This window comes from Camelus dromedarius, chromosome 22 (genome assembly GCF_036321535.1).
Source record: "Camelus dromedarius isolate mCamDro1 chromosome 22, mCamDro1.pat, whole genome shotgun sequence".
Lineage (NCBI taxonomy): Eukaryota > Metazoa > Chordata > Mammalia > Artiodactyla > Camelidae > Camelus > Camelus dromedarius.
Window position 1 is genome coordinate 18,579,469 of NC_087457.1, and position 17,070 is coordinate 18,596,538.

The 17,070-nt window shown below is 52.9% G+C and overlaps 1 protein-coding gene across 1 annotated transcript; it reads left to right on the forward strand.

The window, feature by feature from the left end:
• Positions 1–320: 320 nt before the first annotated feature.
• DUSP4 (dual specificity phosphatase 4) lies at positions 321–16,141 on the forward strand. The gene is made up of 4 exons (XM_010987975.3): positions 321–1,175; positions 10,043–10,188; positions 11,202–11,421; positions 12,044–16,141. The coding sequence occupies exons 1-4, from the start codon at positions 743–745 to the stop codon at positions 12,427–12,429; spliced, it is 1,185 nt and encodes a 394-aa protein (XP_010986277.2). The 5' UTR covers positions 321–742; the 3' UTR covers positions 12,430–16,141.
• The last annotated feature ends 929 nt before the right edge of the window (positions 16,142–17,070 follow it).

Here is a 17,070-nt window from a genome sequence, read left to right on the forward strand (position 1 = left end):
CCGGGCGCTGCAGCTCGCCGGCGGGTCGGAGGCCTCCTCCCTCTTCCTCTAGGTCTCGGTTTTATGAATGGGCCTGGCGGCGAGCGTCGCTCTCCTTGTTTACTCCGCTCTTTGTGACGTCACGTCCCCGTGACTGGGCGCGAGCTGCCGGCACTCCATTCACGCGCCCGGGCAGGCAGAGGGGGAGGGGCCGACGGGGCGGGGGGAGCGGAGAGGAGGCGGGGCAGGGCGCGAGGCCCAGAATGGAAAGAGGCGGGGCCTCGCGAGGTAGTAATGAATCTGCCCCCTCCCGGGGGAGAGCTGAGGAGCATTAATAAATCTATAAGCCTAGGAGAGGAAACTCTGGCTGGGGCAGAGTGCGGAGCTCCGGCTGTTCGTGGAGAACGGCGGCCGGAACGGCAGTGCCGGCAGAAGCAGCACAACGGGCAAAGTACAATAGAGACGACAGCTGAAGGGAGCCCTCGGTCCTCTCCTGTAAACACACTCCCCTCCACCGCCACCTCCCCCTCGGCACTGTGCTGCTTGGCGCCCGAGGCCGCTCGGACTGCTATGTAACCTCGAGGCTTCGGTAGGAAGGGGACCAGGGAGAAGAGGTTCACCCGTGGGAGCCCCTGGGGGCCAAGTTTGCGGCCACTTTTACCCGCGCCCTCCCGTAGCTCCTGCCCGGCCCCTTCCTGCAGCCCAGCTGGCCCCGGCGTCCTTCGCCTTCTCTCGTGGCCAACACCCGCGGTTCCCGGCGACCATGGTGACGATGGAGGAGCTTCGGGAGATGGACTGCAGTGTGCTGAAAAGGCTGATGAACCGGGACGAGAACGGCGGTGGCGCGGGCGGCAGCGGCGGCCACGGCGCCCTGGGGCTGCTGAGCGGCGGCAAGTGCCTGCTGCTAGACTGCAGACCGTTCCTGGCGCACAGCGCGGGCTACATCCGAGGCTCCGTCAACGTGCGCTGCAACACTATCGTGCGGCGGCGGGCCAAGGGCTCTGTGAGCCTGGAGCAGATCCTGCCCGCTGAGGAGGAGGTCCGCGCCCGCCTGCGCTCCGGCCTCTACTCCGCGGTCATCGTCTACGACGAGCGCAGCCCGCGCGCCGAGAGCCTCCGTGAGGACAGCACGGTGTCTCTGGTGGTGCAGGCGCTGCGCCGCAACGCCGAGCGCACCGACATCTGCTTGCTCAAAGGTAAACGCGGGCGCCGGGCGCGAGCTGGAGGGTCAGTGCGGTGGGGCTCGGCGGCCTGCGCCTTAGTGAGCTGGAGAAGTGCCTGGGGGGAACTCGTGGCTGCGGGATCCCCGCGCACTCCTTTGTGCGTGTTGGTGTGTGCACGGATGTGCAAGGATTCTGTGCGTTTGTGTGCAGGCGCGAGCTCCTGAAGTCCTCAGAGGCGGTGAGGGCGCGTGGCCTCCGACACCTGCAATTCTGCACGCTGCCCTGCGATTCTGTTTGTTTACACCCACTAGCGGTCTGCCCTCGCGGGCTAAGCGGCTTGGCTGCGTTGCCCACCTTCCAGTCCAGGGAAGTGCTTCCAAGGGCAACTGTGCGGGGGAGGGGGACAGGTTAGGCCTGTTGGTTTGGCGTGTCCGGGCCCCGCACTGAGTCCGACCTAGAGATCCCGAGACTTGGGAAGTGGGGTGAAGGAGGGTGAGCGCCGGGGTAGGATCGGCCCTGCCGATGGCGTGAAGCGATCTGTATCTCCCCTCCTGTTGTCCAAGTCCGAGCTCCACTGGGAGGTGGCCAACCCCTCCCGCCTCGAGCCAGACCCAGATTCCGGGAGCGGGAGGCTGGAGGTCCGAGTATTTGGGGGAACGCAAGGCGGGACTGGGCCTCTTAAACTGAGGCCGCGGAGAAGTCTGACCTTTTGTTCAGACCCGACTCTCAGATGGCGGCGCGTGCGTAAGTGCGAAACTCTTGGGGAGGGGAGGTCTTGTCAAGTCTGCAAGTCGGAAACCCCGCAAGGGCAGAGGGCTACCCAAGCACCTGGAGGCACCGAGCGCTGGACGCACCTGCCAGGCTGTGTCGGGCGGCAGGGAGCCGGCAGGGAGCGTGGGGTAGGGGCGCCCCTTCCTCTCGCGCTGCATTCCGTGCATTCCTTCGCCCTCGGCGGGTCCTCGCCTCCCAAGCCGAGAGGCGTTTCGGACCCTGGCCGTCAAAGAGCCGCCCCTTTCCCTGCCAGCGCCCTCGGCCCCCTCCCTCCTGTCCCCCCCCCCCCCCCCGATACGCTCCCTCTAAAGGAAAGGAGATGGGGCCGGAGGCGCGGCGGAAAGCTCTCTCCACCGCCCCTTCCAAAAAGCACAACACTGCTCAGGGCCGACAGGCCGGGCTTTCCCCCGTGAACAGCGGGGGGCTTTGTTCTCGGCAGTTGTTTCCTGGCCATTTGACCTGTCAGCTGCTGGGGAAATGCTGCTGTTGACCTTTGGTTGAACTACTAAGGCGATTTTGCTGATTTTTCTTTCTCTGCGAGGGCGGCCTTTGGCACCTCCAGTTGAGCCCAACCCTCCTCCCTTCGCCTCCAAGCGCTTTAAGAGAAAGTGCCAGGAAGGGCCTTGCACCGGAAGGACCGACTGCTAAGCGGGGCGAGGACGCAGGGGCCTGGGGCCCCGGCGGCCGGGCCGCCAGCTGTGTCGGGAGCCCTGCGGTCCTCGACTAGGCAGAGCTCCAAGGTGCGGTCCGGGCTGTTGAGCACACCGCCAGCCCTCCCTTGCCTTGGTTCTGGCGCTCGTGGGGACGATGAGAGAAAGTCTCAGGGACGGAAGTCCCTTCGAGTGGCAGGGGCTGGCCGCGGTGTTCTCGGTGCCGCGCTGCTCTCCGTCGCTCCTGATTTGGAGCCCGACGGCGCGCCTGCCTTCGCGGTCCCTGAACCCAGGAGCCTTCTCGAGGTGGGGTAGACGCACGTGGAGTCTGGGTTCGTTTTGTTTTTCTTCCTGGAAGGAATCGGAGAGGACCGCCCTAGGGTTTCCGGGTGCGCAGACACTTAGGCCCCACTCCCGGGAAGGGAGACAGATTTTTAGGGATTCCTCCTCGGGCTCCCGGCCCTTCCCTGATTACCCCGAATCCCGCTGGGAGAGCCCGGAGCCAGATCGGTACCGAGAGCCTCTCCGCAGACCGGCCACCCGGCGCGAGGCACATGCCAATGTGAAGACAGGGTAGGACGGGCAGCCTCTGGGTAAAACGACAGTCCCCTGGCGGTTGGCAAGTTGCCTGACCACCGGAAAAGGAGTGATCTAAGGGCTGTTTCCTCCCGAGGCCTGCACTGCCTCCTGTTGTCTGACCTGGTGCGGGCAGAGAGGATGGCCCTCTGTATCTCGAACTCCACATCCTCTGAGATGGGGAGCGTTTAGGCCTGAGCCGCTGGGTCGAAGTTCTCTCTCTTCATGAACAGCACCCCCCACCCCCACCCCGGGAGGAGGCAGGAGAGATACCGCAAGGTCTTTCTAAGTGAAAGGAGCCTGCCTTTGGAAGCAGCCGCCTAAAATTCACGGGGGCGGAGAGTCCTTCCAGCTTTTTCTGCAGTGATGATAGAACATCTTTGAGGTTAACTGGGTCATATTCTATACAACTTAGCTTATTTTCATTTATGTGCTAAGCAGAAGCAGTCTTAACACAGTTCCTCTTCCTTCTCTCTACCTTCTATTGAAAAGGCATCCCTAGCAAGGGCAGAAAGAAATGGGCAGTGTCTGCTCCCACAGCGCTGCGGGAAGGTGCGTCTGGGGAGGGCAGCAATGCCTCCTGCTTCCCGGTTCCCTGGAGAAGCCAGTGGAAGGCAGGAAATGGGGGTTCCTGGCAGGGGGTTCTGGGGGCAGGAAACTAAAGGGAAACGGGGAGACAGGCCCCTTAGATTATCTGTAGTAAGCGCCTGAGTTGATTAGGGGTTGGGTAATTTCGGTAATTTTTTCCCACCAGAGTTGTTCCTTCTATTTTGCAGCTAGTGGGCCTTTGTGTGCATCTCATTTCATGTGCAGTGGTGGGTGTGGAGTAAAAGTGGTCAGACGCAATGCCAGTGGGAGACTGCTGGTGTCTGCCACCCTAGGAGGGACAGTAAAACAGCTGGCTATTTCCAGAAGGTCTGTTATCCTTCCTGGCCCCAGGCTACGTCATTCTTACCAATTAATTGCATTAAAAAAGCCAATTTTTCTATTTCTGCCACTTTAAAGGGCAGTTGGTTACTCACTGCAGGTAGTTAATAATTAATACCACAGGCAAGAATTCATACTTAAGAATAAACTTTACTTAGTATCAATGAAATGCTGCCTGGCCTTTATATTTCATAATATTACCCAAGTTTTGCCAAAAGCAGTAACCCAAATCACATTTTCTGGTCTGTTAGCTAGTAAAAGTTACCCTTTGGGATAAACTTTTTTTTTTAAGCTCATTTTATTTAAAATCATGTAAGATTTTTAGGGAGAGTTTAGAAATTTCAGCTTTCCAGTTTTTATCAGAGTACACATCCCCATAGAAGCCCCTTTTTCTCTCTGTCAAAGATCCTTGGATTAGAGTTTTAGACACCCCTCACCACCTCCCTTGCCCCCGGTCAGTAGAGAAAGACAAAAAGAACATTTTCTTACCCCAACAGAAGTCATTCTTTACCTCTCACATTCCCAAATAACACATCAGTCAGTTATGATGATTTCAGGTATAAAAATATTACCTTACTTTTCCTCTTGCCTAAAATTCATCTCAGCCCATGCCCTTTGTCACGTATTATTCTAGTTCTGACTTCAAAGCTGTTCCGGAGCTGCTTTGAGAACTTGGGAAGATCAAATATTCCAGCTTCTCCCTCTAGGTTGGAACTCACGTTCCCAATCATCCCCAGACCTGAAGATACAGACTTGGACATTGCATGTCTAGAGAAATCAGCCACCAAGGCCCATCATGAATGCTGTGGGTGGGGGTCAGGCCTTCTGCCTGTTCTCACTCCATGTCCATTTGCCCCGCCCATCCTCATTTCCAGGAGGTCAGTGGCATCAAACAGCACAGCTCTGAGGGATGCTAAGGTCAAACACCTCTTTCACCCAAAGGAAAAGGACTGGCTTTTCTCCTTGCAAATAGGACACAATGCCCATGGAAGCTGAAAATTGTTAGAATTACAAAAAATGGTAGGCCTTAAGGTAAATTTCTAACCCCTGCCGTCAGGCGTTAAGGAGTTAAAGGAATGAGGCAAACTCACTACTCTTTGCATCATTTGAACTGGATGCTTCCAACCAACCAAGCAACTAAAGATAGGGCGTAGGTGTAAACTGACAGTGACAGCCTGATCCTGGATGCTTCTGGAAAGGTGGGCTGTCCCCACCAAGGTGCGCTGCACAGAGGACTGAGGGAAGGAGAGAAGGTGGCATTTTTAAGGAACCAAGAAATTCCTTGAACAAATCAGAACATCTGAAACCAGATATCTGGTTTTCTTTCTGGGAAGCAGTTCCGCCTAACAAAGAGGAAGGTTGACAGGAAGGAATGTTGACTCTTGGCTGAATGGAGCAGAGAGCATGGAAGGGGCCGCAAACTGGGTCCAGCCCGACTGTGGCGTCAGGTGTCAGCCAGCGGGCCTGGGACCTGGGTCTTTGCAGGGAGTCCCAGGGTAAGAAGCTCACTTAGGTAAGTTGTAAATACTGCTCAGCATCTCTAGGGGCATTTTTTTAGGTCAACACTCACATTGAGGGACGTTCTCAAAGGCAAAGGACCTTCAGATGACCCCAGACTTTCTTGCTGGGCAACATTTGCCTTGTGTTGATAAGATGTCCCGGGAGAGCAAGGCCAGGAGCCTATCTGTGAATGGGGATATTCTGAGTGTTGAGAGGGGAATGAGAAGAAGGCTGCGGTCACTTTAAGATCCATGACATTGTCACCACCGAGACAGTCTTTCCTATCACAGACAGCTTTAAAAGTCCTGTTGTGGTGAGAGGACCAGCACCACCCCAGCCTGCCCTTTCTAAAGGACCATCTCTCATCCACTCTCCACCCAGACATGGGTGGGAGGCTGGTGGGTCCTCATTTTCAGGAAACTTTGAAAATTGCCTTGCTGTGTGTGTGAGAAAAAGAAAAGAACACAGAACTGAACTGTAGCTGTGGTTATTCCTCAAAGAAGTCGGGTGGAAAATTATAGTTCTTCCCCTCCCCTCCCCTCCCCCAGACTCTCAAGTTTTAAAATTAAGATGAGAAAATGAGAGTTTTAAGACTGTATTATTAAATAAGAACATGGGAAAAAATGGTCACAATTAGTCAGCATATCTGTTACAGAATTACATTCAATAGGACGTAGGGAAAACCAGGGGGGAATTCATTGGCATATGTATTGTGAATTATGTTCAGAAGATAAAAATCAGACGTTAAGGCACCTGCTGTCAGTTTGCAGTTTGCAGATAAGTAGTTGGTGGACATTCAGGATCACAGAATATTGGGACTTAGAGACGGTATAGCTGGAACCTTATATTTTGAGGGTAGAAGACATGGTTTAGGAGGGAAGGTGCTTGCTGGGGCTCCCACAGCCAGAGCTGAGATGTGGGGATCTAAACCTAGCTCTTACTGGAAGGGCTGTGCTGTGGTCCCCACACAGATTTCGGATGGGAAGCGGGGAAGCACCGAGGAGAGAAGAGCAGGGGTCAGACTTTTTCAACCCCACCCACAGAAGGACATTCAGTTTCATTTCCGCCATGACCCAGTAAAGGGCCAGACATGCCTGAAACTGGAGGGCCAGGAAATTACACCCTCTGTCAACGCAATGCTTTCCAGTAGTTTCTATTTTATTTTGTCAAATTTTTAAAAAATGCTGGTCACGACTCCTTCATGACTACCTGTGGTCAGGGAGGCACTGGAAAGAAGCAGAGTTTGGTGAAATATCAGCAGTTCCCTGTTCACATCCTTTCTGTTTCTGCATGAAAATTCTTTCTTCACTTGAGAAGGACCACCAGGGAGGCAGACTGAGCAGCAGGGTGGGCTCCTGCTGGCCAGGTTAGAAGTGGGCTTTGGGACCAGCGGGCTGAAGGCCATCCTCGCCCTTACCTGAGGCCACCTTGCACTTCAGTTTCCTCTTCTGTAAAACTGGGGCAGGTCACACCTTCCTCAAGGGCTGCTGCTTGGACACACACCAACGCATAATGAACATTTCCTTTTAAGAGGGTCTATCATTTTATTAACGTGGATGGGAGACCCCAAGGGCTTCCTGGGATGTGGACTGAATGGTCCCTTACAGCTGCACCACCTTGCCTTACCTGCTCTGGGCCCCACCATCGCATGTCCTACTCATCCGAGCTCTTGGCCTGAGTGCAGCTCCGTGGCCCCAGAAGGAGGTCCTTTGGTGATGCTCCTTCTAACTACTAGCCACTGACACCTCACCCCCAGCAAAGCCAGGGACAGCTCAGGAAGGAAAACCCTTTCCATTCTGTCACCATCAAGGATGTGACTCTTCTGCTGCTCCTGTCCCTTGAATAAATCTGCTTCATCACTTAGTTCCTTTCTGACCGTTCTCTGAAGATCCCCGAGAAGGACTGACTTTTCAGTCATTTTTCTGCTTCATTGTAATGGTGCCTTTTCCTGACCATTGTTGTCTCTGCCCTGCCATGAGCAGCCTGGGGGAGATGGCAAACAGCCCCACTCCGGCCTGGTCTGGCCTCTGGGCCACTTGCCCCCTTCCCTGCCCTCCACACCCCCGGGGTCAGCTGTAGGCTCAGGACCCCTCTGCAGGGTCTGCTGCACCCCAAGATTGACCGATGATCAACCCTGCGAGATAGGGGATGTTCCTGGCCAGGTAGGGGATGCAGGGCTCAGGAAATGCCAGGTACCTGGCCTTCTGCTGTCTACCCACCAGCTCTCAAGACTCCAACTGGAAAAAATAAGTAAAGCCCAGGAGGAGAAAGCTGTCCAGAGCCTGAGGAGTTGCCAGTAGAGCTGGAGTCCCCCGTAGGTACCAAAAAAGGAAAACTTCGTGCGTGCTTCCCTGAGGCCAGGTGCAGAGCACTGATTGTTTCTATCAGTCCTCGCAGGTGGCTCTCGGCCTGGACTGTTAATCACATTTTACAGATGAGGAAGAGGCTCAGAGAGGTTCAGCAACAGACCCAGGCTGCACAGCTGATGATTCACAGGCCTGGCTTTCAGCCTGGACCTGCAAGTCTGACCGCAAAAGCTGGGCTCTTCTGGAACTTGAGTCTGGTGCCCTGTCCTGTACCTTCTCAGCAATGGGCAGAACATTCTCTTGACCACTCTGAGGCTCCTGGCTCCTGCCGCCCTCAGGGCTTCTTTTCCTCTGTGACCTTGAAGCCTGACTGTTGGCCTGCCTGTCCAGGTGATGACCCATTGGAGGGTACCATTCATGTCTTACAGCTCTTTGAAAAAATGTATTTTAATAGCTCAAATGATGTAATAAATACACAGATTATTTTAGTGAAAATATTTCAAATCTCTAGAATTATATAGCATAACAAGGGATGGCTTTTCGATTTGTTGATGGACCCATTTCTCCTTCTACTTTCTCCAAAGGGAAGCCCTTCCCAAAGTTCCGCATCCCAGAGGCCTATCGTGGGAACTTCAGCTCCAGGCACTTGCTGGCTCTTCTTCCCCCATGCACTGCATTTGGGACAGCAGTGTTTGCAGCCTGACAGGGAAAGGGGACAGATGGGGGTGATGGAAGGCAGGGGTGCTCCTGTGACACAAAGTCCACTAAGGCCACCAACACGTCTGAAGCGGGCAGTACTGGCCCCTCCAGCAGGTTTTTCCCTCCAGGGAGGCTGGTCATTATGACTCAGCAGGAGCACAGGCCTGTGACCAGGGAGATGTCCATTTATATCCTGAGAGAGGGAGCGGTGGGGGGAATAGAGCCTCTGGTCAGAGGGGAAAAAATGTCTGCCCTGTTTCTGTTAGCCTTATGATGTGGCAAACGGTCATTTTCCTTCCTCTCTGAAGCAGTAGTTTCTAGGGCTGGGATTCGGGGCAAGTAATTGTCACATGTCGACATGTTGGAAAATTGCTATGAACGGTGATAGGGAACAGTGCACCCACCCTGTCACTCAGTCATAAAGATTTATTGGTGCTAGTGACCTCCGTGACCGTCAGTTGAATGGGTCCATTAGTATGGTTGTTCTGCAACCTGCAGACCCAACTGGATTAATTTATAATCCATTTCTGGTCCTATGGAAACTGAAAAATAAAAACACAAGAAGGGCCAAACCTTGACAGTAGATGATTAGTTTCCTGCAGAGCAGGATCCCAGAGATCACAAGAAAATCAGAGGTACAGGCTGAATGTCCCTCTTGGTGTGTTTCCCTTCCCGCCTCCACCTGCATCTCTGCCCACCCCTGCCCAGCCGGCATTTTCCTGCGTGGTACTAACACTGTTCCAGAGAAATTGGCCGTTTATCTTTCTTACTTAAAACACCTCCCTTCCACGGAAGATGATCCCACAGATGACCATTCCAGAGCTTAGCAACTCTCAGGTCAGGAAATCCTCCCTTGCCCCAAACCTGTATGGAGCAAAGAGGATTTATTTAGATTTAAGCCTGTTTCCTTTCATTTTGGCCCCTTGTTGATGGAACAACTGCTTGTGAGACCATGTGATTGGCATCTGTTCTGTTGCTGAGATCCAGAAGGGCTGGTGCCAGGGTCATAGTTTTTTTATTTTCTCCCACATTGGAGAACCTCTGAAAGGGCTGGAGTTGGAGGATGACAGACATCTTTGTAGGTCCCAAGGCTGCTGGCTGCCTTAGTGCTTGTGGAAACCCCCAGCAGCTATTCTTTCTTCCATGCTTTGTCGTCATCCTAAGAAAAGCTTGCCTTCTGCATTCCCCCCTGCACATCCTCCTTTGTGTATATGCATCCCAAACCGAAGTCTTGTTCCTAAAGCTTTCCTTCTAGCCGTCAGGATGCAGTCTGGGTAGAATATAGTCTCTGCGTCTCTGACAGTCGCCGTAGCCCTTATCTCTGAGCCCACAGCGCCACTCAGTGGCAAATATGGGTGCAACCAGCCCCAGCTTCCCAATGGCGCTCCTCAATCAGGATAGGATTCAAGTTCTTTCTGGTTTCCTGCTGGCGCAGTGACCCCATTAACCTGAACATCTTTCTCCTTTACAGGTGGCTATGAGAGGTTCTCCTCCGAGTACCCAGAATTCTGTTCCAAAACCAAGGCCCTGGCAGCCATCCCAGCGGCTGTGCCCCCAAGCACGGCTGAGTCCTTGGACCTGGGCTGCAGCTCCTGCGGAACCCCACTGCATGACCAGGTGCGGGGCTTCTGTTCAGAGTTCTGCTTGTTAAAGGCTTTGGACGTGGTGCCTCAATTTGGGGACACTGTGCTGAGCCCTTAGTATTGGGGTGCGATGTTAGGTAGAGCCCATCCTTCCCTGAAATTCTTCCCCTTCCTTCCATTATTTCCTTTACTGAAGAAACAAATATAAAGACACAAGTCCCTGGTTTAGCCTCTAGAGCTTTGGGCAGATGAGTGAGGCCAGTAGTGTGTGAGCTGCTCTGCAGGCAGCTGAGACCCCAGCCCCAGTTCCCAGCAGTCAGGCTGTGCACCCTACACACAAGCCAGTCATAAATGCTAAATGGACGTAAATGGTCAGGCAACTCTCCTCCGAAGAAAACCAGCTGGCGCCAGGACATTACTTGTAAGTCCACCTCTTCCAGTCCTTTCCTTTAGATGGAGAAAGAGTGGATTTATGGGGTCCAGCAACTCTGCTCCCCAAATCCCAGATCACTTGTGTTGATTTGACTCAGAAGTGTCATTAGTTAAGCCAACGTGACCTCATTTTGCCAGGATCCCTCCTCTTGTCTGTGAGGCCACCATGGCACCTGTTTGTGATGTGCTAAGTAAAGACGTAGCCAACCAAGTAAGAACCCAAGCTACACCACAAATAGCTCAGTGATAGCAGGTGGAAGCTCTTCGTGTCACAAACAGTGGGATGACGCCAGCGTCGTCTGCCGCTTCACTGGCCACGGGGAAGGTAGGCAGGCTGCATGAACCAGCGGGCGGGGCTCATAAGGCCTACACCTGCTGTGCAGAGCCGAGCTCTCAGCCAGAGAAGTCCCACTGAGCCCATCACTCCGTCCAGGAGCTCCAGCAGGACATGGGGAAACCTGAAGGGGTGGTGTCCACAGGCAGTCTCCCCAGGGCCTGGGAAAGACCACCTCAGACTGCCTTCCCTCTCCCGCATTACGTCCCCCAGCCTTCTTCCTGGTTGTCTTCCACTCATGATGTTGGGGGGGGGGTCTGTGTTTTCCCTTTCTGGTGCAGGGGGGCCCCGTGGAGATCCTTCCCTTCCTCTACCTCGGCAGTGCCTACCATGCTGCCCGAAGAGACATGCTGGACGCCCTGGGCATCACCGCCCTGCTGAACGTCTCCTCCGACTGCCCAAACCACTTTGAAGGACACTACCAGTACAAGTGCATCCCGGTGGAGGACAACCACAAGGCGGACATCAGCTCCTGGTTCATGGAGGCCATCGAGTACATCGGTAGGCTGGCTCTGGCGGGGTGCTGGGTCCAAGGCTGGCTGGGGGCCAGGGAGGATGGGAGCGGAGAGCGAGCCGCTGGTAACTGGTGTGTGGAAGCAGGGATTTAGGAAGGGCTGTATCCAGGCCCGTTTCCCCTCTTCCTTAGTAGGAAGACTTGCCCGTGGGCTGTTGCATGGGGCAGAGATATCGGAAGACGGACTTACACGAACAGCAGGACTTACGTAAACAGCAAGTGCCCTTAGTTAAGAGAGCCAATGGCCTTTTCCTCGTCTCCAGGGCAGAGAGGATAATTTGGGGATAGGGAGGAAGACAAAGGGAGAATTGGGCCATTGTTTTCATTTCTGCAAATGAAAACCCTTCCCTGTATGTCAGGATGTAACTGGCTTTAGCTATGCACATTTCCTAAGCATAGTACATTTGTTTGGTTAAGTCTCAAAACTACCTCAGAATGGGTGGAATTCCGATGCCCCTCCCACGTGGGTTTCTTCCTTCAGTGGGTCAGCAGGAGGGCCCCAGCCCACATTTCTCAGATCCTCCCCGCCACACCCTCGTTTTGGCTGAGGCCACCTGCCCGCGCCATAGGTGGAGGCGGGCACTGACTGCGCACTGCTCTCTGCCCCAGATGCGGTGAAGGAGCGCCGCGGGCGCGTGCTGGTGCACTGCCAGGCCGGCATCTCGCGCTCGGCCACCATCTGCCTGGCCTACCTGATGATGAAGAAGCGAGTGAGGCTGGAGGAGGCCTTCGAGTTCGTCAAGCAGCGGCGGAGCATCATCTCACCCAACTTCAGCTTCATGGGGCAGCTGCTGCAGTTCGAGTCGCAGGTGCTGGCCACGTCCTGCGCGGTGGAGGCCGCCAGCCCGTCGGGCCCCCTGCGCGAGCGGGGCAAGGCCACCCCCACCCCCACCTCGCAGTTCGTATTCAGCTTCCCGGTCTCCGTGGGGGTGCACCCGGCCCCCAGCAGCCTACCGTACCTGCACAGCCCCATCACCACCTCCCCCAGCTGTTAGAGCCCTCGGAACGCCCCTAGACCCAAACCAGTCGGCTCTCAGCCAGGTGGGGTGGGCCCCTGTGTGGGCAGCGAGTCGGGACTGACCAGCAGGGGGCAGGCGACCCAGCTCCTTCTATCCATTTCTCCTGGGCCAGCCGCGGGGCCCCGCGAGAAGGGCAATAAGGACCTCGAATACATATTTAACGCAAACAAACAAAACACTCCAACTTAGAGCAATAACGGCTTCCTCAACAGGCAGGGAAGACCTGGGTTTGGTTTGTGTGTCAGTTTTACTTTTCAGATAGGAATTTCTTACCTCATTTTTTTAAGCAGTAAGGCTTGAAGTTATGAAACCCACAGATCCTGGCAAATGTGCCCACTCAATTTTATTAAGGGGGGTGGAGGGAGGGAAGGGAAAGGGACCAGAAGATAACAAGTTTGCCAGAAGTGCCTGGTTCTGTGTGCTTAGTCCTTTTGTCGTCGTAGTAGCTACAGGATTTTTTTCTTTTTTTAAGAAATCTTTTTAGGACCTGGTTTTCCTTTCTAAGTCACCAACAGGTGAATAATCATGCTTAATAATAAATAAAAATATTTATTAAGAATTTCCTCATAGTAAGTACAAAAAGTCTAGTGACAGTGAATTTAGAAATATTTATATTGATGTGGATCCGCGGAGCACAGTAGCATGCAGATGTCAAAGCAGTTAGGAAGTGGTGTGTACAAGTCAGCATGGTGACCAACTTGCATTCGCAGAGAAGCTGGGAGGGTGAGGTGGGCGGAGGAAGAAAGGAAGGAACTACTTTTAAATCAGGGCGTCCTTAAGTGTTCGTGCGCGGCTGGTGGCCGCGCCCCTTCCCTCCATCCGGGACACCGAATCCACCCATGCGCACATCCGCGGAGGCTGCTTCCGCCAACATGGAGTGTGGGCTGTCCTTTGGAAGTTGGTTCTTAGGCACAGGAACCACTGAAGCGATTAGAAACCATGAGAATATAACCGTTTCTGATGCTCAGTTTGGCGGTGAGAGCTTTTTTTCTCATAGACCTGCCTGAGAACTTGGATATTATCTGTGAGAAATGTTATATAATGTAAGGTGCTCCTAAAAAAATTGGGTGCAATTCAGAGTTTTCTGCAGTGAGTTACTTGGCAAGGCCACTGGGGAGCCCCTCTGACGAGACAGACCCGAAATGGAGCCTTTTGGAAGTGGAAGCACCATCTTTTTTCTCTTTTGCATAAATCATAATTTTTAATTTTAGAGGGTTTTCTTGGAATGAAGTACACCAACAAATTCTTGCATTCTTAAAATTCCTGGTTTAGGTGGATATTTTTCAAAGCCATCTTGAATAAAAAGAGGGGAATGGACACCCTATTTCAGGTCCCGTGGAAGTCTAGGACGGCAGGAGAGGGTGAGTGGGGACTCAGGCAGATTCTGCTTGGGAGCTGGCTGCTCGGCTCCTGTGACGGGGACCCGGAGCATACTCAGGTGCCATTCTAGAACCCTTTCTTGGGATAATGCCATTTTCAGGGGCCATTCCAAAGGGGGGAATGGCCTTTGGAGAAAGGTGGGTTGGGCTTGGGGGGGGGGGAGACAAAGCTCGTGTTATTTAATTTGTAGTATTGTGGACAATGTTGCTATGGAGTGTCAGATTAGATGTAATTGCAAATTTGTCTAGAAACAGGAGCATGTTTTTGTTTGGTTTGGTTTGGCTTTTTGTTTTGTTTTCTCCCTCTGAGGATCTAAGTGATGAACATTCTTGCTCACCTGTAAATAACTTCAAGCCTCAGTGTCAGAACAGTGTTGGGATGCCCCTTTTCATCCCTGTACCCCGACAGGATCAGATTCGTGACATTTCCTTCCATAAACATCGTTGGCATCGTTTGTCCTGCCTTTGTCAAGCCCTGTTGTGGGTGTGACCAGAGTTCCCGATTCCTGATTTCAGAAAAGCACGAGGCTCCCTCCTTCCCTGGGAGCTGCTTGGCTGAATCATTGGGGGGGGGAGTGTTGGGGTTCCTGGACAACAGACCTGTTCAGAGACGTTTCCACTTTTTCCTTGATTCCTGGACGTTGCTTCATGTTTTGTGATGAATGAGGTCAAGTGGGTTCGACAGCTGGAATAGCAGGGGTTCAACAAACGGTGGACCCGAGGAGGGGGTGCCTGAGGAGGGGAGAGGTGGCTTAGAACAGATTCACTTTCTACAGAACGAGTGTGCATTTGCCAAAACCTGTGTATCCTGCTTTGCCAGACAGTCGGAGCCCAGGACCCACCCCAGCCATGTCTTTTCCCTGCTTTCCAATCCAAGTCTTCTGTCAGCAATGTCAAACCACTGTTTATAAAGCTGTTTTCTTTGTACTTGATAGCAATGTGAGTCTTAAAACTCTTAGAAAGAAAATAGGAAACTGGCTTGATTGGAAATGGGGAGTTAAGGTCCCTATTCTCCCATCAGAAGCCCCTTGGGTGGCTTGGCTAGCTCTGATGAAGACAGCACCGCAGGGTCAGTCCCAGTGGCCGATGGGTCTCAACAGGCATCTCTCCCATGTAGTGATCTCCGATGATGCAAAATTTCTGTAATGGCCAGAAACAATTGCCCCTCTCACTGATTAAAGCTGTGCTATTGACTCCAAAAGGCCATAGACCCACTGGATCTTCTGCAGAGACTGAAGGACACTGCCAGTTCCCTCCCTGCGTCTTGTGTGCCAAGGGTGTTGGAGGAGCCGTGGGGAATGGGCCTGCCTCCCCCAGGCCAGTATTCAGCTGAGCTGCTGGCCAGGAGCTCCCAGCCTCGGTCTTTGCCTCCTGAGGCCATTTTCCTCAGGTGCCCATTCCAGCCTGATTTCAGAGAGGTTTCCACAGCGTTGGGAAGTCATGAGAAAAAATGTAAAATCCTTGGAAGATGGACAGAGGGCGGTGGGACAGGTAATTAATATGTGAGGGAAAGGGGCCGTTAGGCTGGACGTTGGGCACCAAGCCCTTAGTTAGCAAAGTGAAGGTTTGCCTTGGCTGCCCAGCAGTCTCAGCTGGGGGGCTTTGAAACGCTGCTACCAGGCCAGCCCAGACCAAGTACACCCGGGTTTCTGGAGGAGGGACCCAGGCATCAGTGTTTCAGAAGCTCCCCAAGTGCTTTCCCTGTGTAACCAAGTTTGGAAAACTGCTTTCTGGATGGCAAGGTGCTCTTGGAGGCCAGGTCTTGATAACACAGAGCTAGCTTTTCTCGCAGAAACCATGGCCAGGTGTTTGTCACTGGCTCAGCTGAGGGACAAGGTGGTTTCTGTCAAGTGCTCAAGGGGCATGTGAGCTCCTGGACGAGGCGCCCTTTCACGCTCCTTCAGAGTCAGCTGGTCTGTGGAACATTGTCAGGACCTGAACACAGTGTCTGGATGTCGATGATCTACCTTGAAAGTTTCCTTGTCTGTCAAGCAGAATGGAGAGTGCCACCTCTTTGAAGGTACCCTCCTCCCCCCGGGGGAACTGTGCCCTTCCTTGGAGTTTCTGAGTCATGTGAGAAAGAGGCTTCTTCAAGACAGCAATGCAATACTTGTAACTTCTGTAAATAGCCCCATCTTTCAGAGTGATGTCATTTCTACATTTGATATGCTTGTATTTCTGTAGGATGTATATAGTTTAGGGGATATTTTGGTTTGGTTTTTTTTTTTTTTAGAAAAGTCAACATGTCTGTTTTTATTTATTGCTTGAAAAAAAGCATTTGAAGAAAAATAAATACATTTTCAACCACCTCTGGCTTGACTTCTCCTTTCCTGTAAAAACTGTGCTGCTGTGTTACCCTGGTTGATCTGGGTCATTTGATAATCTTGTGCCCCGAGGAACATCTACAGTGGAGACAGGCTGGTCAGATCTGCAAGCCCATCTTTGCTCCCTAACCCCACTCAAGGTGACAGAAGGCTGATACGAATCTCTGAGAACCTGATTTCTCCACTCAGAGACAGTGACAGGAAGAATTGAATGATGAGAGACAGGGAGGGTCCTGCATCTGAGAGTCGACTCTGTCCCAAGCACTGGATGGAGTGATGATGGCTCTGAGGCTGGGAGAACTCAGTCTTAAATAGCCTAAGCCCAAGTGATTAGGGCTCTAACCAAAGAATGTACCAGCACATTCCACAGCTGAGACTCCCCGCCCCGTTGATAACAAGGGGGTCCAGCCTGGCTCACAGAACCTTAGGACATTTTCCTGACCTCATACTCTGTCGGGAGTGTGGAAATAGCAGGATGCCTCAAGGCCAGATTGAAGAAATAAATGGATGAAGATGATAGAGCTTGGTGGTTCCCCAAGGCTGATCTGTGACTTGCTGGCATCAGATTCCACTTGTACATGCTCCCCAAAGTATAAACCAATAGCGTGTTAGTAAACATGCATTTCCACTGTGTTCTTGTTATTTAACATTATTTTGGAAGCACTAGCCAGTATCATTAGCAAGTGCGAGAAATGAGGTATACAGTTTGGAGAGTGGGAGGACAGATTACTTGTAGATGACGTGTATCTGGAAGACTATCAGAAATATGAATTCGGCAAATGCGTGCTTAGCTAAGAGCTGAGTTCAGCAACCCAGCTGAGTCCTTCTTACCCCACGAACTTAAAAGAACCTGTCAACAAAGAAAGCCCTGCACTGAGTTAGCTTCCTAGTGGAAGGTGAAGAGGGGAAGGTGC

Coding starts and splice junctions, on each gene's coding strand:
- DUSP4 (XM_010987975.3), top strand. CDS start 743: ATGGTGACGATGGAGGAGCTTCGGGAGATGGACTGCAGTGTGCTGAAA. Junction 1,176..10,042: donor CGACATCTGCTTGCTCAAAG/GTAAACGCGGGC, acceptor TCTCCTTTACAG/GTGGCTATGAGAGGTTCTCC. Junction 10,189..11,201: donor GAACCCCACTGCATGACCAG/GTGCGGGGCTTC, acceptor TTTCTGGTGCAG/GGGGGCCCCGTGGAGATCCT.